The following is a 22238-nucleotide window of genomic DNA, read 5'->3' as shown; positions in this document are numbered from 1 at the left end:
GGTAGCAGGACAGGGCCTCCTGCTGGGAAAGGGCCCGGCCTCCCGCCTCCCAGGGAACCCCATCCCCTGGGCTAGGGCAGAGAGGAGGCACAGGCTGGGGCAAGGTGAGAAACTCTGGAAAGTTTTTGTTTATTCACATCAGAGAACACTCTGTACAAATATCACAGGCAATTTTCTTTCCTTGCCAAAAAAAAAAAAAAAGTATAAAAATAATCTTTATATATGAATCAAAAGTTCGTTTGCAACTGTAAATTTTTCTCTAGTTATCCTTTTCGGGAGGTCATCTAACAGGTGGCGAACATGAACACTGGGAAGAAGGGCAAGGGCCAGGCAGTACACGAAGAACTCGAGCTACACCAAAGCCACGGAGCCTTGCTAACACGCAGGACTGAGTGATTCCGGTCAGCTTCCATGTGGAGGGGGGAAGGTTCAGGGACTGGCTGCATGCAGGCTGGAAGTTCACCCCCCGGCGGGGTCTCACACCTCAGCTGTCTTGCCAGCAGCAGCTGCCTGCTGCCAAACTAGTGTCCCATTGCTAGCTGGGGAGTTCTTCATGCTTTTCCCAAAGAGGCTGCCAGTGCTTTGTTACTGCAGCAACCAACAGTCCTTGTGGAGGAGTCCCACGCAGAATGAGAGGGCCTGAGGAGCCACCCCAGGGACACAGGTCCCAAGCACATATTCTTCTCACCTCTGCAGGCTTGTCAAACTTTACATCCCTTAGTGCTGGTGCTGCAGCTGGTTGTGTGGGTCACAGGCAGTGAGCAGCTACGCAGAGAAATTAAACATCAGCTGTTTAAGTGGATGGCTGGAAGCTCCCTCTCTGCAGCAGCCAGCCATGGCCTGGCCTGACTCTCTGTTCAGCAGTTTGCAGAGCAGGAAAGGCAGGGCAGCTGCTTCCACTGTGGTGGCAGGAAGATGTGCAAAACTAAAGACACTCACAGGATCTGACCAGAACCCAAAGCTGGGGCTTGCAAAATACAACACAAATCCATCAAGGCATTTCTACTCCAACTAAGCTGCACAAAGTCCACACCTGATACCAGCTGATGATCCTAAAGAACCCAACAACAGACCTTCCATTACAAAGCAATGAGAAAATCTTGTGGAAGAATGATGCAGAGAAAGCATCACAGTAGGTAAAGACCTGCCACAGGATCAGGAACTGGGAGTGTGAGTATGGGCACGAAGGGAGCAAATTCAAATATACAGAAAACCTGATCTTGAGAGAAAATGGGGTAAAAAAAGCTCACTATTTTGACACCACCTACATAAACTGTCACAGCAAAATACTACTGAATTGCTACTGCTTGGTCACCTTTCAGACAGTTGCAGGTTCAATTGCAATGGCTGGAAAAAAACAGCTATTTGCAAATATGAGCAGGCTCTGATGTCCCTGGAGTACCTTACAGGCACCAGCTGGAGCAGTCTTATCCTTTCAAACATCTCTTCAGTCAGGCAAAACCAAAAATTAAAAACGAAACCACATTGGCACCTCTGCTTTAGCCCTGTAGAAACAGCACAGCTGCTGGACAAGGCGCTGGAGCCCCCGGGGTTGTGCATCAGCAGACTGGTGAAAGCAGATCCAACATTCCTGGTGATGCACAAACAAGGAAAGGCTCAGCACTCCTGGGTCCTACAAGGAGCGCTCCGCTCCCAAGTCCCACTAGGAGGCACAGCTGGCTAAAAAAGTGCTTTTTGTAAAACATACTAGCTTGGTCTGAAGTCACTGAAAGAAATAGACACTTTGGTGCCTTTTTTTTTTCCCTCTGGATGCCTTTCAGAAATAAAACTGCCCCAATCTGAACCACTAACACAGAGAAATCTATCTAACAACCTCCGGGCTTGTGAACTGACCGTGGTATTGGGGCTCCTTGTAGCAGCTGGTACCTAGGAGGTGCAAAGTGCCTCTGGGAGTGCAGGAAAAACCAAGGCATGCAGATTGGAGGAAGCTCAGAGAGGCACGTGGGCAAATTCTGCAGGTGAACTGGGAACACTCAAAACACAGAGCCTTTGAAATGAGGCCCAGGATCCAGTGGAGAGGTGCGGGGGGGAAAGCTGCACGTGTGTCTTGCACGTGCACCAGAGGAAGAAGCAAACTATAGGGAGGCTCCCAGCCTGCAAGTCCACATATCTTGGTTCTGAGTCCATTTGAGAGCATCTCTGAATTACTCGGCCATCGAGCTCTAGCACAAAAGGAATCCAAAAATAGACACTTTCCAAAGAGTTACAAAACAGTCCGTGTTTGCGGAGCTCACAGCCGCACTGAGAAGTCAGAGGTTGAGGACAGGCACATCAAAGAGGTCACAGACACCTTCACTCTCATCCAGGTTATAGATGTAGTCATGATCTCCAGGTGGAGGGGAGAGGCGAAGCAAGGGAGCAAACACTGGGGAAAGAGAAGCCCAGGGTTGGTTACAAAACTCAGCACTCCCACCCCAGCTGAGAGCTGCCAATGGCACTGAGCAGAGCAGCCACCTCACATTTGCAGAACTGAAGAGACTCCTGGCTCTCACACCTCTCTCAAGGACTGGCAGGACAGTGAGAACAGAGTCTGTGTCCAGAACCCATAAAAGATGAGGGTGAGTCTGCGGTCACAAGGCTGCCAGCTGGGGGAAGTCACACAGCATGGTCTTCCTCCTGGGAAGACCATGCCATGACAGGAGACTCAGAGACTCACCTTCAGATGACATCAGCTCTTCCAGCAGCTCAGAGTTCACACATTCTGGGGAAGAGACAAGCATGATAGTAAAACTCTACTCTCCTGGTCTGCTCCTGAGTAGTTCCTCACTTTCCCCACCCTTGTTACCCTTCTCTGGCTAAGGCACAGCATGTGCAGCAGGCAGTGAAAGGAAGCTTGCACTTAAGAGAGATAAAACCATGTAGTAAAAGTAATTCCAGCACAAAACACTATGGGAGAGCTCCAGCTCCTGTGGCTTAAACTGCACAGCCTTAAAGCAGCTGCCAGTGCCAGGGCAGCATTACCAGGATCACACAGGGATGAGAAAGGCTGCATGGAGCATGCTGCAAGGACCATTCCTCTGAGCTCTGTAGTGCTGCTCTTTTCCAGTCCTGAGTTTTGCCTCTGTAGCTGTTGACTCTGTTTTGTCCTTTGCTCCTGGATCTTTTATCTTCCCCCTCCAAACTGGGAAGAATACTCCATAAAACCACATACTTTACCATAGACAGCAAACATCTCCTTTACAATAGCGTCCACACAGTGACACAGTAGAGTTACTTTGGGTAAGTTGGATCTTCTACATGGCTGGGCCTTTGCAGAAGTTTATGTCTCACATTGTGAACTCAAACTTACTCTGCAGATGTACTTTGACATCATCAAGACTTCATCCACTATCTGCAGCAGAGGTGCTGGGCAAGGAGGAAGGATTTTCTCCGGGCTGACTGTGGAGCCCAGGGCTAAGAGCACACAGATTGGAGACTCACACGGGTCTGTGTTTGGGTCTGTGGGGATTTCTACCCAAAGGCAGCACCTTCACAAAGCATCTGCTAGAGCACACAACTAGGGACAGCTGTTGTACTTCTCCTGTGACCACCACTGAAGTGCTTGGGTGTACTTGGCCCTGCCTGGCTGTGGGGCTACAAAGGATTCTGCCAGCAGTGAAGAGAAATAAATGTACTGATAAAAAAATTTCCCAGTTTAGGTTTATGTCAAACCAAATTCCTTCACCTCTTCTGCCCTTAACCCAGAGTCTGTCCCACCATTAGGCAGCAACCCACAGACATTCCTTGGTGAGAGGAAGAGGCAGAGTCAGAACTCCAAACACAAGTAACAGCATCTCCCTCCCCTACCGCTTCAAAATTACCAGCTCCTCCACCACCACCACTGAGAAGTATTTTGAAGAGAGAACACTATCTCCCCAGATTATTTGCTTGGATTAGCCTTGGGCAGGCTAAAGCTGAAACAAGACTTAACAGGGATTTTTCTTTTCCATAGTGCTGACAAGCTGAAGGAGCATGGGAAGGCCGACCACGGATTAGTGTTGGCATGGGGACAGGAAAGCCCTCGCTGGTGTGCTGCAGGCAAGATCTAGCAGAGGTTGCTGGAAACATGGAGACATAAAAATACATACAGAAACTAGTAATTTTAAGAGTGCCTAACTACTCTTTAGTAGAGGGCCAGCAGCCACCAATGACCACAAGCACCTTACAAAACCACATCCACAAAATAATCCAAAAGGGAGCGAATCAAACAAATTGTCCCTTTTCTGTGGATAGATGGGCACAGAAAAAAGCTGTGGTCAGGGAATGAACGTACCTCTCATTGGATCAAACATCTCTGACAGCTCTTTGGGAAGTTCCAGTACTGCAAATACAACAAACCAGATGGTTTGGATCATTACATGAAGAGTCTGAAATGCTTTACAGCAGAATCACCCACAAACCTACTTGCTCCTTACACACCCAAATCATCCAGAAATTCTGCTCCCACAGTCTGTGTCAGATATTTCTGCTGCAATGACAAGCAACAAAACACTGAAGCTCCACTACTTTAAAATAAACTTGTAGGAGCCCTGGGACATGAACATGTTATCACAGTCAGCAGCTGTGTCTGTAAACCTCACCCGGTACACTGCCTCGATTACCTTGTGTAGGATGAGGACATGCCTTTGGAGAGGCACAGTGATAAGATATATGCACATCCAAGGCCTAATTCCACAACCAAGATGACTCCAGACAGACAGCTCATGCTTCTCTGAGACATGCCAGCAGCAGAAGTGAACAAAGCACTGTGTGAGCTGCATTTAAGTAAGATTTCTTCTTCCAACCATAACCTAACCTTAAGTGTTTCTGCAGGGAAGTTTGGCTTCAAAACATTCCAGCAGTGTGGCTTACCTAGAGGATGCTTTTCTCTCCTTGGGCCAGCCTGCCATTTCCTGGCATAAAGCTCTAGTGTTCCTTTTTAAAAGCACATCAAGGAGCTCCCCAAATACATACTGCAAGATCACTAAGAACACAAGATCACTAAAGACAGATGAAGTATTCCTGGGTAAAGGAGGGAAAGTGAGACAAGAGCTCTCCTAATACAGAAAACTCCCCCTGAGTTACAAAGGTGCTCTCAGTGGTGGCTGAAAATTCTATAGCTTCACACAGTCTCAAAGACAGGACCTTACTCTACAGAAAGGACTGAAAGGGAATAACCCTACATGTAACAGCAGAGACATGTGTCATGCGGGTGTCCCTTGCAGATTTTCTAGTAGTCATGTCACAGAAAGCAGCAGGACACTAGACAAGACACAGTCACCTCGTCACTGTGTTTCCTGGCAGCCTCACAGGGAAATGCCTACTCATCCTTTGCAGACCCTGGCTGACAGCAAAGGCAGAATGGAGTTCAGCTCCTTCCTCCAGGCCCAGCAGCCTTTCCCTCACTCCCAGCAGCAGGATTTTGGAGTGACACATGAAACAAGCAGCATACTCACTTCCTGTGGGGTCAGGTTTGATGGGCTCAAAGGAGGTAGAGGTGCTGGGCAAGACAGAGCTGCTGTCCAGCGAGGCTGAGGACTGCAGCAGCTGTGTGTCCAACACCGCTGGCTGGCCCTCGAAGTCACCACTGCCCTTGGACTCTGCCGCCGGGACATCGCACTCTGGAAACAGCCACAGACACACCCAGGAATGTCATCTCCCACCAGCCCCGAGGCAGCTGTGGCACAGACTCAGCCCTCGCTGGCAGTGCTGGCCAGGTACAAGCAGCTGCACAGGGAGAAGCTTTCCTGCTTTCCTCCACGTCCATATCTGGACGTATTTTCTGCTGATCAGTGAACCTGCACGATCAGCTTCTCTCCTCCAGGTGCTCCTACAGGCTGGCACTACCCCCTGAAGTCAAGTGCCTGATTTCTCTGAGCACAGCCAGTCCCACTAACCACGGCCAAAGGAAGAGTAGCAGCAAAGGCAGTGATGCCCCTTTGCCAGGAGCCCTCAACGCTGCACATCCAGCAGTGCCAGCCCCAACGGGGCCAAGGAATGTACCCTCCTCTGCCAGCCACCAGCCTGTTTCTGCCTTCTATAGCTCCCTCTCACCTGTGCCTGCATTTTTCTGTGTGGGAGGGCCATGGTCCTGAGTGCTGGTGGGTGTTGGTGTGGAGGGCTGGGTGCTGCTGGGAACAGAGGCCTCCTGGAAGTGGGCGAGTGGTGGGATTTGTGGTTTGGAGGGTGCAGCTGCCTGGCACTGAATGAGGTCTTCAGGGGGAGGGACAGGGAGTACGACAGGAGGAGAGCTCCAAGTATCTTTGTTTACTAGGAGAACATCAATGGGACCACTTGTACTCTTCAGGTGGATCTGGTATTTCTTCTGTCCATTTAGGCCCTGAGAAAAGTCAAAAGCAAAACACGGACATACCTTAAAAACCGTTTCCAAATAGAACATCAGTTTTCCACGGGCAAAGCATACATGCACACACACAGAGCCCCTGCACTCTGCCCATGGATTTATCACTCACCTCAGGGATGGGAACCTCCAAACGTGTGCCAGATGGGGCACGAATCACAAGGAGGGTGTCTCCTGTGAAAACAGAACCAGTCAGGGCTCCTGGCACAAGTTGTTGTGATGTTAATTAAGCACTGATGAAGAGCCGCGCCTCAAACCCCACCCCCCCCCTCTCCTGGCAATCTTCCATGAAAGGAAGACATCTACACCCCAAGCACATCATACAGTTCCTAATGTGCCAACGGCCCAGGGCACAAAGAACCTGCAAAGCTTCCCCTAATGCAACCCTGAAGTTTTTCAGCAGTGTCTTTATCAAGACTAATCTCTTTTCCTCAGAAGAACTGGCTTAAATTCACTCTTAAGAACATCTGAATCCTAAGGGAAGTATCCTTCATTCTGCTGTCACAAGCTTTTAGATGTGAATTAGAAACAAAAGAGCTGCACTGCCAGCAGAGAGATGGGGCTGGACCAGGCTCAAAGCCAGGCTGCCAACCTCAGGCTGGTGTCCCAACACCTGAAATCAACACTCCCCGGTCTCTACCGTCCAGAGCTGCCTGGTGTTAGTTGTACTGGACCCTCCACAGAGCCCAGCACGTGTGGGGCTAGAAGCCAAGCTGACAGCATCCTTCCTTTCCAAGTTCTGCAGCTCCTTAAGACCTGCACCCTAATAACTCAACAGTCACAGGAGAGCAGCTCCCAGCCTGTACCTGGGTTTAGAGAAACATGAACAGAGAAATACCAGAGCTGTGAATATCTGACATATTTAGATCAAGCAGCTTGCAGCTTTCACTTTGAATGTTTAAGCTTTAGTGTGGTTAATATTCACAGTACCCCAGTATTCTGCAGAAAGTTTCACTTGGTAATTAAGACAGAAGATCCCCAGAGTGACGAGAGTGGACAGCAGAAAAGCACATCCCTTAATTTCAGGCAGGCAATCAAAGGTCAGATCAGCAAAAGGTAAAGGGATTAAAAATAACATGGGATTTGTCAATTGGATGGGACTTGCTTAACAAATCTACACTTAAGAAAAACGTAAAAGACATTAAAAATGCATAATAAAGCTCAAAGACATCAGCTCAAGCTGTAAGATCTGTTAGTTTCAAAGACAGGTGCTGGGTTTGTATCTCCTTTGAAAAATACGTCCCAAATACTTGTACAGAACAGCACACACTAGGTTTCCACTTCCTTTTTGAATCTGCAAGTGCAAAATGCATCACAGCAACAGATGGGAAAATTATGTTTCCCAGTCACTAAAACCTCACATATTCTTACTTCTCTTTTTTCTTTTTTTAATTAATCCCTATTTGACAAGAGTCCAAGAGTGGAAATCTTGGAGCAAGCAAGTTCAATAGTCAGGTAGAAAAACCAGGAGCTGAAATTCAGCCTGCACCACAGTTTGAGAACAGAAGAGGTCCAACAAAGAACCTCTGTACAGCTCAAGTGTTCAGGAGAGGAAGAAGAGTCATGTAAGGCATATTCATATAGGAAAACAGGACAGGCAATGGAAAACCACAGATGAAGCCTCCATTCTAGAGGGAATTGACACCTGCCTTCAGTAAGATCTAATCTCTGCATGTTTTGGTGAGGTCTGACCTCAGACACAAACCAGTTTACAAAAACCAGGTGCAATGAAATGCAAAACACTCAACCAGCCAAGCAATGAGCTGTCTGCTGGTCTCCAGTAAACTCTTCCAGACTGTTGTGAGTGATCTGGCCCGCAGCTCTGTCAAACTGAAAACACAATCCCTGCCCCCAAAAGTGCAGCTTCAACCAGAAGAAACAGTAAAGCCAAGGGAGTGGTGATGCAGCCGTTACACCAGTGGGAACTTGAGCAGTGTAAAGGCTGGTGAACGAGGAAAGCACAAAGGTAACAATGGCAAACAGAGGGGCTGGTGAAGGGCAGGGCAAGAAAAGTGCTTGGAGGAGATGAGGAGAGCCAGACACAGGGGAGATTATGCATAACTGGGGGCAGCCAGGATAAACAGCTTCAATCTCTGCAGCAAGCAAGCAGATGCAGGTTGCCAGGTCAGGAGAGGTCAGGCACCCGCTGAAGCAGAAAGGAGCTGCGACTCTGCACCACTACAGCTGGGAAGAGCAGCTCATGTACTGAGGCTGCCTCACTGCATGCTGGCCACCAGGCATTAATCTGGTCTTACATCTATCATTAAAAGTGGCAACAGAAGAAACAAAGACTCCTGTGGGTTTTCTTCACTTTTGCCCAGAGACAGAATATAGGGCTTTTGATACAAGCCCCCCCAACTTTAGGAATAAAGGAAAGGCAGAGAAAGTGGTGCATTCCCTTCTGTCCTCCACTGTCTCCCTCCTGCGTTCTTGTTGGCAGGGGGAATGATGTAGCTGAGAGACCACCTTTAATACTATTTCCCTGCTTACACCATGGTTTCTACTGTGCAGTAAAATTTGTTTCCTGTCATTAGAAAATTGCCCACCCAAGCCCTTAAAATTAAGGGCTTCTAACATAATATACATACCCACACAGTGAAACCCAGCAAGAAGACTTCCTTAGGAACAGCACCTCTGTTCCTTTAAACACAAGTAAAAAGATATTGTCTGTCCCCTCTGATGGTGACAAGAAAGCTAGAACTCAGTGGTACACAAACCCAGGACAGCATCAGAGCTGACATTACATTTCACTTGATGCTGTTGGACAGCCCACACTCTACTGCCCACTCTTTCTTGGAGGAAGGAGAGCAGCTGGGACAGACTGACAGGACTGCAGCATCACATCTTTACAATAGAGCACCACTTCCTCACCTGTGAAGCACTTGCAGATATCTTCATGTGTCACATATGCTAATGTTCCCAAGGTTAAGGAGAAAGGCTGCAGCTTCCTGCACAGACAGCTCTAAGGACACCTGGTGTTTCCTTCCTGAGCACAAGGAACACCATTCCAGAAGGGTCTCCATGCCACACTCTGAAGTGGTCTGCAGGTGAGGTCTGCAAGCTCCAGATTGTCAGAGCTGACATTCTGAGATAGTTAAGCCACAGGAGCTGCTCTGCGCTCAAGAAAGTGGCACCTGTGACTCAGAAAGAAGCACTTTTCTCACTGTGGTAAACATTACTGTGTTTTTTACTTCCAAAAGCCAGAGGAGCAGCTGGATGCAGGAAAAAGCAGGTTTCCAGGCTGGACAGTTACCCTAATTTCAAACCCAGGTGCTGCCTTTTGACTCTTTCGGTGGAGTTTCTCCAGCAGCAATAGGTCAGCACCCACCCAGCCCAGCAAGCGAACACGGAGACAGAGCCATCAGTTCACACAAAGGATATCGACTGTTCTGCATGTCTTCTGTAACATTTTTGATGCTCTGCTGAACCCACATCTTCTGCTGCTCCAGCTCCTGTTCTCGCTGCTCCAGGTCCTCTATGTCTGCCTTCAGCTCGATCAGTTTGTGAGCTATTTCACGTGTGTTGCAGCCAGGACCCACCCCCCTGGGCAAAGCAGAAATGGGTGAGATGCATCAGCCTCTGGAGGCATCCAGACCAACCCCAACCTCTCTGCCAGCCTCTTATTCCCACCCCTGTGAAACATCAAGGCCAGATTGCCTGGAAAGCCCTGTCTATAGCTGCTCTAGATCCCTACCTCTCAGCACAGCAATGTTTGGTACATCTTTCTACTTCCCACAGTCTAGCAGGACTCTTCCCCACCTCCAATGCCATGACAGACATCTTTTCTAGCCCAAGGCAGTGCAAATATTTAGTTTGTATCAAACTAACAGCTTTGCTGTAAGAGACGCACCACACGTACTTCAGCTTTCCTCACTGTGCCATCAGCACAGCCCAGCTGGGGGAAGCATGAGCATGGACCACTGAGGAACCTTCCTCTGCACTGGGCATTTTAACCCCACTGTCACTTAAACCTGCACTAGAAGGGACCTGTGAACGATTTAGACCATCTCTGCCACTCACTTCCACTGGATACTGTTCTTGGACTTCTTCTCAATCAACCCGATGCCTTCCAGGACATTCGTGATATCGTAGATCCGTCGCTTCTGTCGCACAGCCAAGGTATCTGCAGCCTGCAAAAAGGTTAAGACGCTTAATTCCAAACTCTAAGTCATGTTTAGCTCCTTCCTGCCTGTCAGATTAACTCCTGGCCAAGTACCTTGTTCCCCATCTCATACCTCCCCTGTTCCAGCGCTTCAAGTTACACAGTCATGTTCTTGATCTCATATGACCATGAGAAGAAGTCACCCATTCTTCTTTCTTTCTTACCCCACTAAACATAAACCAAATTCCAGCCATCCTGATTGCAGTGGATCCCAAAATCACCATTCTCCAGTAGCAAAGCAGTGTTTCCAGTACTACGAAACAGTAGTTCAGCAGCCTAAAAAGTCAGTGCTGCCTCAGGGTAAAAGAGATGGAGATGGGAAGGGGAATGCTGAGAGCTGTCTGGGCAATGCTTCAGCGAAGTCAACGTTCAAAAGTTCTTTTCTAAAGCTGATCCGATGCCACTTGACTAAGAATCAACATATTTTCAAGAGATTCCTCTGTTTGAAAGATGCAATTCCAGGTGGAGAGTAAACATGAGCATGGGGCTTCCCTGCCTTGCTCACACGACCCTTCTCCTCTCAGGTTTCAGGACTCGAGGAATGGCACCGTTTCCACTGCCACACGGCAACCTGGCACCAGCAAGAGTTAACGTGTGCACAGCCAGGACCAACAGTGTCAGTGGCAGTGCAGATAGAGCAGGTCAGCACAGGAATCGTGTCCCTGTCACCCACCAGGCCAGGACTTTGGAGACTCTACGCCACATAAATCACACTGACCAACATGAATCTACTTAATGGACATTTGAAGCAGGAAAATATTGACAAATCCAGAGACAAATACTTGGTACAGGCATGGAGCCAGGAAATTCCTCCAGTCCTGCATTGTTAGAGCTTGCTGGCACTTGTCTGCTGCCTGCAAAGGGTCAGAGCACACTCACACACGTGTCCACATAAAAGGTGCTTCTATAAACCATAGCAAAGGAACTTTCCTTATAGGAAAGGCCTGGGATTGAGTACTGTACATGGCACAGAGTTACCTCCTCTAGGTGAAGATCTTAAAAATGCAGAAGCAAGCTGCATTCACAGAGCACTTCTCCACTGCCTAAAGGCATCGGGGACAACCTCTGGCAGGTGACGCTGACCACACTCCCCCTCCTGGTGTGTGCCGGAAGGGTTCAGTGCTGTAGGAATGGTTTACTATAGGTATGTGTTTCTATAGGTGTCTGAGGCTTTGCAGGGCCGGATCATTATGGTGCCAGTAGTGATCAAGTGCAGGGTAAGAACACAGAAGAGAACAAGGTGGTCAAACGGGTTTGCGACTGAAGCACACAAACACCTGCAATGTCTGGCAAGATCCTGGGGAAAGAAAAGTGCCGGGGACAGCCCGACGGGGTGGGGAGAAGGGCTGGGAAGGAAGAGCAAGAGGGGGTGTGAGGGCGGCCGGTGCAGAGCCGCTGAGCACGGCCGGCAGCTCTGCCGAACTCCCAGCGACCCCGCTTTCCCTGCACCTAGAAACAGAGGATCAGTACGGCTGGAAAAGCCCTCCAGGATCACCGATCCCAACCATTAAACCCCACCACTAAACCATGTTCCTAAGCACCACATTCACACGCCTTTTGAACACTTCCAGGGACGGTGACTCCACCGCTGCCCTAGGCAGCCGTTCCACCACTGCCTGGCCACTCTTTCCATGAAGAAATTTTTCCTGGTATCCAATCTAAACCACCTGCTGCACCGAGTGCTGCCGTGTCCCCGTTCTTCCCCTTCCAAACCTGCTCCAGCCGCCGGAGGACCGGTCCCGCCGGAGCACCGCTCCCCCGGCGGCCGCTCCCTCCGAGCCCACCCCCGGGGCGGCGGAGCCCTCGCCCCCCGCCGGCTGCCCCCGCACCAGCTTGAGGTCGAGCACGCCGTCCTTGGCCTCCTGCAGCAGCGACACGAACTTGGTGGTCAGCAGCCCCAGGCTCTTCTCGTGCCGGCTGGGCGCGCCCGCAGCCCCGCTGCCACCCCCGGGGGGCTGCGCCCCGCACTCCGCCATCTGCCCGCCGCCGCCGCCGGCTCCGGGGCCGCGCATCCGCTTCCGGGCCGCGGGGCTCCCCGGGAACCTCCGGGGCGGGGACGGCGGCGGGGCGGGGACGGGGGACTCCCCCCCCACCGCCTCCCGGGAGTAGGGAGATGTTCCGCCTTGCTCCGGGGGTCTCCTCAGCCCCGTCGGTTTGGGGGTCCCCCGGGTAAAGGCAGGGGTGCGTTCATCCCCTCGCCGTCCTGCGGTGTCAGAGTCAAATCCCCGCCCTGTGGTACCAAAGCCAAACCTCAGCCATGCACCCAGCTCGCAGCGCCTGGGTGACAGGGGCGGTTTGCTGCTCCAGCACACCCAGTGCCGGGGGAATCCTCCAGCCTGTGCCCGGGGAAGAGACACATCTCCAGGTCCACCCGCAGTCATGGAGGGTCCATCCCCGCGCTCTCGCCTTCGGGTCAGGCTGGCACAGCGCACCACTTCCCGGCTGATCCCGCCTCGATTGGACTCGCACTGTGGATGGGCTGGGGTCTGACACCCCGCTGTCCTCCCCGAGCCAAGCCGGGTGCGAGGGGACAGCGCGGGCACGGACAGGGCTGAGTGTCCGGAGAACGGGGTGTGCCGGTGAGGGCAGGCAGGGTGTGATCTCCAGAACGAAAAGAAACGGGCTCAAGTTGCATCAGGAGAGGGTTAAATTGGATATTGGGGGAATTTTTTTCAGTAAAAGGATGGTCAAGCACTGGAAAATGTTGCCCAGGGCAGTGGTGAAGTCACCATCCCTGGATGTGTTCAAAAAGCGTGTGGATGTGTCACTCAGGAACGTGGTTTAGTGGTGGGCTTGGCAGTGCTGGGTTAACGGTTGGTACTCGATGATCTTCGAGGGCTTTTCTGACCTAAATGATCCTGTGATTCCGTGATTTCTACTCCCCAGACCTCCGGCTGTCGCGGTGCCTTCCTGTGTCCCCCCTCCCCTCCGCCCCCCGTTCCTGACGTCCTGAGCGCGGCTGCGGGAACACAATGAGGCCCTGAGGAGCGCGGCTGCTCCGGCTGAGGAAACGGCAGCCGGCTTCCTCCGCAGCCCTGCCCTGGCCCCGCAGCTCCGCACAGCCTGGACACCATGGGCATGTCTGCGGAGGACGAGCGCGCCGCCAGCCCCAGAGGTAACGGGGATGATGCGCCCCGGGGAGCCGGCGAGCTGGGCAGGGAAGGGGATGCTGCTGCTTGCAGTACATTTTGGGGATTCCCCTGCCCTTTGCCTCACCACCCCCTCCACCCCCTGGACCTTTTCCATGTGCCGGGGCTGGTGCCTTGTGTCCTTGCGGGGTGGAAGCTTGGCGGTGCTTCCTGATGGTAATACCTGCGCCGGGGCAGTACTGCTCACCGCACATCTTATCCTCAAAGCTGCTGTCCTCCTCCCTAATCCCCTGGTCCCCAAGGCTGCCAGTGACTCCCCAGCAGAGCAGGAGCCCGGCTTGGCACTAGGTGACATCCCCGCGGGGCTGCAGGGAGTGGGTGGGGATGGGATGGGGTAATGATGAAACCAGGCACTGGGGACCGGACTGGTGTGTGGTAACTGTGCTGGTTCTCAGCCCTCCACTGTGGCCAGGAGCTCTTTGGCATGGCTTCGGACCATGTGTCAAGGGGGACACAGCTGCGTGGGTGCTTTGGAGAGACCAGGAGCCTCCCATCCTCACCTTAGCCTGGCTCTCCTTCCTGCGAGAGCTGCCATCTCCCCATCCCTCCTGCTGACTCACTGCTGGAGTCTCAACCCTGCTGACAGCTTCCCAAGTGACATCAGACCTCCTCAGACAACCTAGCATTGTGTTTGGGGGAGCAGCGGGGATGTGCGCTCAGCCTGGGGACAATCTGAGCTGGCAGGCTGAGTCACAGCTCCCCAGGGCAGCCTTCTTGGTGCCACAGCTGCTGTGACAGCCCCAGGCCGTGGTGGTGGCATCTTGGGGGGCCCTTGCAGAAGGACCCCCTCTTGGTGCCATGCTGCCCAGCTTCCCACGTCTGTGTGTGCTTGGAAGTCCACTGGCGGCCAGCTTCCTGCCTCTGGCCTCAGGGGCCCTTCCTGCCCCACTTCGTTGTGCTTACTGACCCCTGGCTGCATCCCCAGATGAGGAGTGGCCGGAAGCAGAGAAGGCTGAGAAGCTGGCGAGAGGAGCTGCTCTGAAATGGGCTTCAGGGGTGTTTTACCGCCCCGAGAAACTGGAGGGGCTCGGGCATTACCGGAGACGAGAGACGCAGAGGAACAGCTCCATCCAGTCCCGGCTGAAGGTGTGTGTTTGCCACAGCCCATCCCACGGACACTTGCAGCCACACCCCCTCCTCAGGCAGGGATCCCAGTCAGGGTTCCCTCTTGCACCATGACTCCCCTTTGTGTCCTCTTTTGGCAAAATCTTTTCCTTTGGCTGGTGCTTGGTGGGTAAAGTGTAATTATTGGGGGGAGAAGATCTGGTAACCCACCCCTCACTCTCTGCCTTACCCCCAGGCAGTGTCTGAAGTGTTAAAAGGAGTCTTCTGTGTCTCTGACCATCCTTCAAAATAAAACACATGGGGGGTTCAGCACATTCCATGTGCAGGACTCAGTGCAGCCCATCACTGCCCTGTCCCAGCACCAAAGGCTGCCTTTCCCCACGGCTGGGAGGAGGCACAGAGCTCCAACCTGTCCCCATCCATGGGTCCCCACAGGGGAAACTCCATCTCTACACATTTGTAAGGGCTGTCCCAGTCCCCCTGCACAGCTCCCTCCTCACCCACCTCCCCTTTTGTATGACCCAAGGGATTATTAACCTCAGGACCCAATCTGTTGGAGCACCACAGCTTTCTCCTGATAATTTTAGAGATGGTTTCTCCTACCCTGACTCTGGGTGAATTGTCCAGGAGGCAAAGCAACTTTCTTCTGGTGATTCTTGGCAGCAGAAGCAGGGAGTTAAATGAGTGGATAGGGCATGGAGACGTGCCAGTGCCACTGCAGGGCTGGAAAAGATGGCACTCCATTTGGGAGGAGGGTTTATATGGCCACTGAGGTCCTTCATGCCTTGGGGGTGCATGGGGGCCTGTGACCCACTGCTCTTTTGCAGAAACAAAGTAATCTTTTAAGAGACATCTGATTACTGCTCGCATTGGACCTTGTGGGGCTGGGAGAGTGCCTGCAACACAGACCATGCAGGGCTGGGGCAAATGGTGAGGAGTCCTCCTGCCTTCTGGAACTGCTCCACTGCCCCTCCATCCTTTTCTGCTCCCCAGTCAACTGTCCAGTCCTACCTGGAGGGGGTAAGCACAGGGCTGGAGCAGCTGCGGTCGGCGGCCCAGGAGGTGCAGAGCGTGTGCCAGGATCTGGGGGCTGCACGGTGGGCCCTGCTCGACAGTGCAGACCACTTCCAGGGCCTCCAGCAGATGAGGGAGCTGATGGAGGAGCATGTGCAGCTGGCCTCGGTGGTCCAGGTGCTGCCCCAGATCTTCTCGGGTAAGGCACTTGCCCAGTCCTGGTCAATTTGGGCTGGAAAGCACAGGGGAAAACTTCAGTCCAATCCCAGGCTCTGTGCAGGGCTGGTGATAAAGCCTGAGCAGGTGACTCAGGCTTTGCCAGTTGGGTGGATGGAGATATATCCCTGCTTCCCCAGGGCCTGATCCAATGGTGTTCCCAGAGCCCCAGACCTTTCCCTTCACCATCTCCTTGATAACCTGCATCTATGGCCCTGGTGCAAACCCCCTTCATCTCCACACTCAGTGCTGGCATCTCTCCTCCTTCTCCCACAGTCCACGAGGTTTTTTCCCATATCCTGCAGCTGCTCCATGGGCAGCATCTCTTGGAGGCCCACGTGGAGCTCATGATGGTGGAGCAACTCCGGGATGACATCCTCTCCCAGCTGCACCTCCGCGGGCTCTCCAGTGCCCAGGCAACTGTGCTGTCCTACTTCAGTGGCCTGCAGGAGCTCAATGAGAGCCTGGCCAAGCAGCTGTGGGACATTGTGGGCAGCAGCCTGCAGCTGGTGCGCGAGGACCCCGTTCTCTTTGTCACCGCTGTGAGGATCATCGAGCGGGAGGAGAAGATAGATGATACTCTGCTCTTGGAGGCCACCTTCCTGCCCCCTGGCCGCCCAAAGGGCTGGAGGCAGAAGTTCTACCAGGTCCTCCAGGACACCATCACAGGAGCCCATTTCCATGCTCCCCGCATGGATGCTGAAGGGCCAGGGCTGGCCAGGCACCTGGCAGCGCTGCAGAAGGACATCGTGTCTGAGCTGTGCGTGGTGAAGGACCTGATGGTCCAGTGCGTCCCAGCTCACTACAACATCCTCAGCGTCTGCACTGCCACCTACCACCAGGCCCTCACCAGCCACCTCCAGGAGATCCTGCAGGAGGACCTGGACAAACAGGGACTCTTCCTCATCCTTGAGTGGGCGCTCCGTGTGTACCACAGGTCAGCACCAGCCCCGGCACCAACCAAGCGGGGCATGTTGTGGAGAGCTGGGTTGTTCACCGGCTCATGGATGGGTTGGGAGAGTGTCTCTGGCTGCCAGGGGATGACCACCAGGAGGGCAGAGGGACAGGTAGGAACTCCTGGAGAACAGGCCTTCCCAGCCCTGCCCCACCTCTGCCCTCCAGCCCAGAGATGATGGGTCACCCTGACCTCCTCCCAGAAGTGGATGTTTCTGCTCTGGGTCCCCTAATGTCCTCTGAGCTTGTGGATCAGACAGAGAGGAGATACGTGATGAAAGTCAAGGTAAGTGAGCAGGATGGGGACCCAGTGACTCCCACTGAGCCAAGCATCTGCTCTGACAGCGGCTGCAGACCATGAGCCTGGGATGAGGCCCAGGACTCGCTGCTGTGCTGTGTTGGGTCTCAAGGGAGTCTGTACTTGGCTTCTTGGGCTGCCTGTGGTGGGTGTTCGTCCCACAGGCTAGCGTGTTCGAGTGGATGCAGAGGACCCTGGAGGTGGAGTTCAAGGAATGGTTCAGGGAAGAGGAACCTGAGACAGACCATCAGGGCTTCTTTCAGTCAGCCTTGCCTGCCATTGTCATGCAGGTGGGTCCCCAAGAACATGGGTACAGATGGGGCCACGACCATGCTGAAACCTCCCAAAAAGGAGTCTGTGGCCTGCAGGCTCTCCCTGAATCACCTCCACTCTCCTCTCCTGCTGCAGATGCTGAATGAGAACATTCAGGTGGCTTCCTTGATCACTGACTCTCTGCAGCAGAAGATCTACAACATGGCCTTGGAGGAGCTTGAGGCATTCCTGGGCCGGTCAGTGGAGCCCCTCACATCCCTGTCCACCCTCACAGACCCTGGGCCCATGGCCAAGCATCACAGGCTGGTGGTGGAGATCTGCTGTGGGGTACCCCATGCTCATCCAGGTCACAGAAGGCTCAGCAGTCTGTCTACCCATGCCTTTGGGCGCTTCAGCTCTCAGGGCCTGCTGCCCCACATACTGCTGAGCCCTCCTAAGGGGATCCAGAATGGATCCCACTGTCCCACCCTTCCCAACAACCTGTCACTCTCCAACCTGGTGGCAGAATCCAAAAGGAGCCAAGTGAGCTGGGAGGGTTGTGGGAGGTCCACGTGCCCCCAGGGAGCATCCCAGGGCCAGGTCCCTGTGGTGGGACACCTGGGGCTCTGCCTGCCCATCATGGCTGCCTCGCTGTGTTGCAGCCTGCGGGAAGCCCTGGTGCAGTGCGGGAAGGAGCACCAGCAGGACCGGGCTGTTCCCAAGTACTACATCTCCTACCTGCTGGCCGTGCTCAACAACAACCTGGCTCTCAGGTACCTGCACCAGCACCTGGTAGCTCTTGTAGCAACACCCACCCCTATCCTCCCTGGGGCCAGTGTTCCCACTATGCTTCCCAGGCTACCTGTACTCTCTCTTCTCTCTCCTAGCAATTCTGTCTCCTCCCTGCACTCCAACACTGCCTGCAGAGAAGTCCCCACATCCCTCCAGGCTGCTCTAGACAGGATGCAAAAGAAAGCCACCCAGCTGCTGCTGGAGGAACTGCTCCTGGACCTGCAGGTATGTTGGTCCAGCACCTGAGCCTGCCAGGGCTGCAACAAAGCTGAACCCAGCAAGAGCAGCCCTATTGCAACACCCCAGGCTCGAGTTTATTCCTGCTCGGGGTCCCTGCCATGTACTCTGTACCCTGCTATCACCCTGCAGACATCTCTGCCAGCCTGTCCCCCAGACCTCGATAAACCACCCGATGTCTGTCACCAACAGCACCGCCGTGTATCGCTGGGGCAGATGGCTCATGGCCCTCAAATCACTAGCAGACAGAGACCAGGAGCCACAGCCCCCCCCAGGCTGCCTCACACTCCTTCTTCTGGCTGTTCCATGGCAGAAAACCAGCTGGAAAGCAGCAAAGTCTGTGTGGAGGATACGAATCCATGTGCAACTGCCTGAGTCGTTTCCTGCCAGTGTAGCCAAATTTAGCTTTCCTGGAGTCTGGACCAAAAACCTGAAATAATTAACAACATTACTATTTAGGACTTGAATGCCATGAAAACAAAGGAAGAGCCAAAGGGTGAAGATCTTGCAGGCGGCAGTGGCCCCAGCAGAGACAGAGGGAGCACGTGCCTGTAAGCAGGAAGACAGGCAAGGACAGCAGGGAGGGAGTAGGAAATCAAAAAATGTGTTATGTCTAGACAAGGGAAGTGATGAGGAGTGGAAATTAAAAATAAAATCACAGCAGGACAGGCCAAAAGCAAGTGTGTGAGAAGCAGCTTGTTGCCCACACCTCAGGTGTGCATCAGGACCCAGATAAAGCCCCAAAATGAGGCTCTCAGGGTGTCAGGGAGGGACGGGCCCCAGTGTTTCCGTAAATTCCTAACCTAAACCACTCTTCCGTGTTTACACTGAGTTTTGGCTGGCAGCAGGGGCTTGGGGGCTTTGCAAGGCAAAGTGTCCGTGCTGGCAGGCAGCAGCTGTGGGTGTCGTGCTGCCCTGAGCTGGCAGCTGTGCGATGATGCCGGGCACAGACACTGCTCCTCTGCTCCCTGCAGCCCCTCTGCCTGCAGCTGCCTTCCCGCAAGTGGCTCTCCGGGTCCCAGCTCGTCGGCAGCATGTGTGAAGTGATTGACAAGTATGCAAAGGACTTCTCCCGCGTCAGGAAACCCGTGTGCACGGTACCTCCTTCGAACGGCTGCTTGTCTGAGGGACAGCTGGGCAGCTGGGGGCCGTGCTGGGGTGCAGGATGCCAGGAATGCCGGAGAGCCCCGTCCCATGTCCTCTAGAGCAGTCCAGAGAGCACCGCCACACGGAGGTGTTCAGGGCTTCCCCCAAATCCAGCTGTTTCTCTGTCCCTTCGGTCAGGAGGCTTCCCGGCAGGTTGTTCCCATGGCTTGGTGTTGTGTCCAGCCCTGCTCCCCTCTGCCTTTCCCTGGGGAGCTGGGTTCTGACACCCAGGCAATGCCAGCTAACAACTGTCCCCTCCCAGCTCCTGCTGGCGGAGACCGAGCTCCTGGTGTCGAGCCAGTACCTGCGGGCACTCCTGCAGAGGAAGATGGTGTGCAAGAGCCGGGAGGAGCGGGGCCAGCTGTGCCAGCGCCTGCTGCAGGACGCCACGCAACTCCGGGAGCTCTTCCGTGGCCTGGTGAGAGGGGCCTGGGTGCGCCACGGCAAGGGAGCATCACCTCACCCTCCTGCTCCCCTCCAGCCCACAGCCCACAAGCAAATGGGGCTGTTACACCTGGGTGGTTGTAAGGCCAATATGGGAAGAACTGGCTGGATTAGGGACTCTGGGGACCGTCACCCTGCCCAGCAGCCCCTGATGGGTGGGACACGCTGAGTGGGAAGACACCAGCTGCAGGGGATCAGGTGCCCACGTGGGCACTGCAGATGCAGCTGTGTCTCACCAGCCACCGCAGTGACCTCCTCTGGGTCTCACACCTGGCTGCTTTCCCTCCCAGGGCCTGGACCGGAGCCAGCAGAGCCTGGAGGCTGTTTTTGCCCTTCGAGAGCTGATCAGCCTCAAAGACCCAGCTCTACTCAGCCTGGAGGTGGTGGGCTTCATCACCAAGTACCCTGACGTCAGGTAAGGCCCCTCTCTGCAGGAGGGGCTGGTGTGAGTCTCTCCTGGAGAGCCAGTCTTGGGCTGCACCCCGTGAGGTGACACAACAGAGCAGGCAGAAACCTGAGCCTTTACCCCCTTCTCCCTGAGATTTCATTTTCCCATGCTCCAGATTTGAGGGGTTCTTGAAAAGTCCCAGTGGCAAAGGTGTAAAGAAAAAAGCAGTTCTGCTGTGGCATACACACATCTATATTTGGTGGCCAAACAAACTGTAAAAAGTGAGAAAACACCAATGGAAATGTCAAAACCAAATTCAAAAGTTTTTGGGGACTGTTTTCAAGAAAATGCTACTTTGCCTGGTGCAAAGTACCAGTTTTCCCCTGGCCTTGGCTTCTCTGGATGGGGGGAGGTTTGCAGGACATGAGCAGTGCCCAGGCTCACCTCTGGCTCTCTGTCCAGCGATGAGCACATCTCCACCTTGCTGGATATCCGCGGTGACGTCTCCAAGGAAGTGCGGCACGTGGTGCTGGAAATGATGGCTCAGCACCCCCAGGTCCTGCCCGAGGCCTACCAGCCCATCTTCAGCACCATCCTGGTCCCTGTGCCAGAGCTGCCCTTCTGCCTTCGCAAGGGCAAGTGTGCCTGACCCTGCCTGGCACTGGTGCCCCGCTGGTCCCAGGGTGGGGCCGTGAGGGGCAGCTCTGCGGCTATACGTGGTGAGAATGGAGGTGACACACGGCATCCCCTACACACAGCACCTTGTCCTGTGTTGGGGACGGTCTGGATAAAGACCATCCTCCCCCAGTCTTGCCCCATGAGAAGACTGTTCCCTGCAAGCACCAGTCCTGGGATACCTGGATTGGGGGAAATCCAACCTGTAGTTATTTTGCTGGCCTGCTGGGACAGTGACTGAGGGCTGCTCAGGCCTGGCCCATTGCCTGCAGGAGAAAGAAGAGTTGCAGAATGGACAGGAACCTGCAGCTGGGGCAAATTCATGTCTCCATGGGCTGCAGGGATGTTTGGGTTTCTCCAAGTCTCCAGACAGACCCCTGAGCCAGTGTGTCCTGGCTGTGCAGGCTGTTACCATTCCAACTCCGAGGCAGACTGGAGCCTTGCTGCGACCAGGCTGGCAGGAGGGTTTCAGCCATGAGATGTTCTCTGGGCTCAGCCTAAGGTTGGGTGTTGCTGCTCCACCGGGCTGGGCCCTGCATGGCCGGTGGGGAGCAGCTGAGCCAGCTCATCATGGCTCACGGATGTGGAGGAGAAGGGCACAAGGTGGTGTCCCCACCCTGGACAGTGCCATCAGCCCTAACTCTGCTGGCACAAAGGGACTGCTCTGAGTTCCTGCTGACCTGACAGACTCCTGGCTCTTGCTCATTTGCCAGCATCCAAGACAAGACTGGAGCTGGAGGCTCTCAAGCTGCATGGAGAGCATGGTTGTGCCTGGTGTGTTGTCCTGCTCCAAGGTTCCTCTGTGATGGGCAGCACCACCCTGAGCACTGGCTCTCCCTCCATCCTCTGCTGCTGCCTGGCCTTTGGCCATGTCCTCCCAGGTGCCGTATGAAGATCAGGAGCAGTCTGTGTCTCTGCCTACACCCTTGTGCCCAGCCCCTGCAGTGGCCCGGGAGACCTCCATGTTCTGCCACGCTTCCCGCCCTGGGATGGGCCACATCCCACTGTCCTTGCATGGTACCACTGCTGGAAATAAAGGCCTGAGTTCTGCGCTCGCTCCCCAGTGTCCAGGCTGTGCTCCCTGGAGGGTTGGGGCAGGGATCAGG

At 54.0% G+C, this 22238-nt stretch overlaps 2 protein-coding genes across 7 annotated transcripts; one reads left to right on the top strand and one right to left on the bottom strand.

Annotated features, from left to right (window-relative positions):
• Nucleotides 1–105: 105 nt before the first annotated feature.
• On the bottom strand, nucleotides 106–12528 carry E2F4 (E2F transcription factor 4). Of its 4 annotated transcripts, XM_042027258.1 has the most exons (11): nucleotides 12483–12528; nucleotides 12332–12422; nucleotides 10361–10470; nucleotides 9722–9883; nucleotides 9212–9255; nucleotides 6453–6514; nucleotides 6034–6319; nucleotides 5436–5600; nucleotides 4274–4321; nucleotides 2678–2722; nucleotides 106–2386 (listed from the first exon to the last, which is right to left on the bottom strand). In XM_042027258.1, exons 1-11 carry the CDS (start codon nucleotides 12512–12514, stop codon nucleotides 2271–2273), a joined length of 1161 nt encoding a protein of 386 aa, XP_041883192.1. In that variant the 5' UTR covers nucleotides 12515–12528; the 3' UTR covers nucleotides 106–2270. The 4 variants fall into 4 exon arrangements, with proteins under 4 accessions (XP_041883192.1, XP_041883189.1, XP_041883190.1 ...); XM_042027255.1 differs by having other exon boundaries at nucleotides 12332–12528; XM_042027256.1 differs by lacking the exon at nucleotides 4274–4321 and having other exon boundaries at nucleotides 12332–12528.
• A 682-nt stretch (nucleotides 12529–13210) lies between these two features.
• Nucleotides 13211–22189, top strand: EXOC3L1 (exocyst complex component 3 like 1). Of its 3 annotated transcripts, XM_042027247.1 has the most exons (13): nucleotides 13214–13617; nucleotides 14577–14737; nucleotides 15710–15929; nucleotides 16223–16883; nucleotides 17069–17186; nucleotides 17363–17488; nucleotides 17607–17707; nucleotides 18113–18223; nucleotides 18338–18467; nucleotides 19454–19576; nucleotides 19888–20043; nucleotides 20360–20484; nucleotides 20920–22189. In XM_042027247.1, the coding sequence occupies exons 1-13, from the start codon at nucleotides 13575–13577 to the stop codon at nucleotides 21104–21106; spliced, it is 2262 nt and encodes a 753-aa protein (XP_041883181.1). In that variant the 5' UTR covers nucleotides 13214–13574; the 3' UTR covers nucleotides 21107–22189. The 3 variants fall into 3 exon arrangements, with proteins under 3 accessions (XP_041883182.1, XP_041883181.1, XP_041883183.1); XM_042027248.1 differs by lacking the exon at nucleotides 19454–19576 and having other exon boundaries at nucleotides 13211–13617; XM_042027249.1 differs by lacking the exon at nucleotides 15710–15929 and having other exon boundaries at nucleotides 13215–13617.
• The last annotated feature ends 49 nt before the right edge of the window (nucleotides 22190–22238 follow it).

Source organism: Corvus kubaryi, unplaced genomic scaffold (assembly GCF_017639235.1).
Source record: "Corvus kubaryi isolate FWS band 111438036 unplaced genomic scaffold, C.kubaryi_AGA036_p1.0 37300, whole genome shotgun sequence".
NCBI classification, from domain to species: domain Eukaryota; kingdom Metazoa; phylum Chordata; class Aves; order Passeriformes; family Corvidae; genus Corvus; species Corvus kubaryi.
This window is presented reverse-complemented; position numbering and strand designations above follow the sequence as displayed.

What these genes read in the sequence shown, in the direction of transcription:
- E2F4 (XM_042027255.1), bottom strand. Translation starts at nt 12,514, where the DNA reads ATGCGCGGCCCCGGAGCCGGCGGCGGCGGCGGGCAGATGGCGGAGTGC. An exon ending in GCGTGCTCGACCTCAAGCTG is followed by an intron (nt 10,471 to 12,331) that starts GTGCGGGGGCAG and finishes ACCTTTTTGCAG; the next exon opens with GCTGCAGATACCTTGGCTGT. An exon ending in GAAGACATGCAGAACAGTCG is followed by an intron (nt 9,256 to 9,721) that starts ATATCCTTTGTG and finishes AACCTTGGGAAC; the next exon opens with ATTAGCATATGTGACACATG.
- EXOC3L1 (XM_042027247.1), top strand. Translation starts at nt 13,575, where the DNA reads ATGGGCATGTCTGCGGAGGACGAGCGCGCCGCCAGCCCCAGAG. An exon ending in GATACGTGATGAAAGTCAAG is followed by an intron (nt 17,187 to 17,362) that starts GTAAGTGAGCAG and finishes TTCGTCCCACAG; the next exon opens with GCTAGCGTGTTCGAGTGGAT. An exon ending in GGGAGCTCTTCCGTGGCCTG is followed by an intron (nt 20,044 to 20,359) that starts GTGAGAGGGGCC and finishes TTTCCCTCCCAG; the next exon opens with GGCCTGGACCGGAGCCAGCA.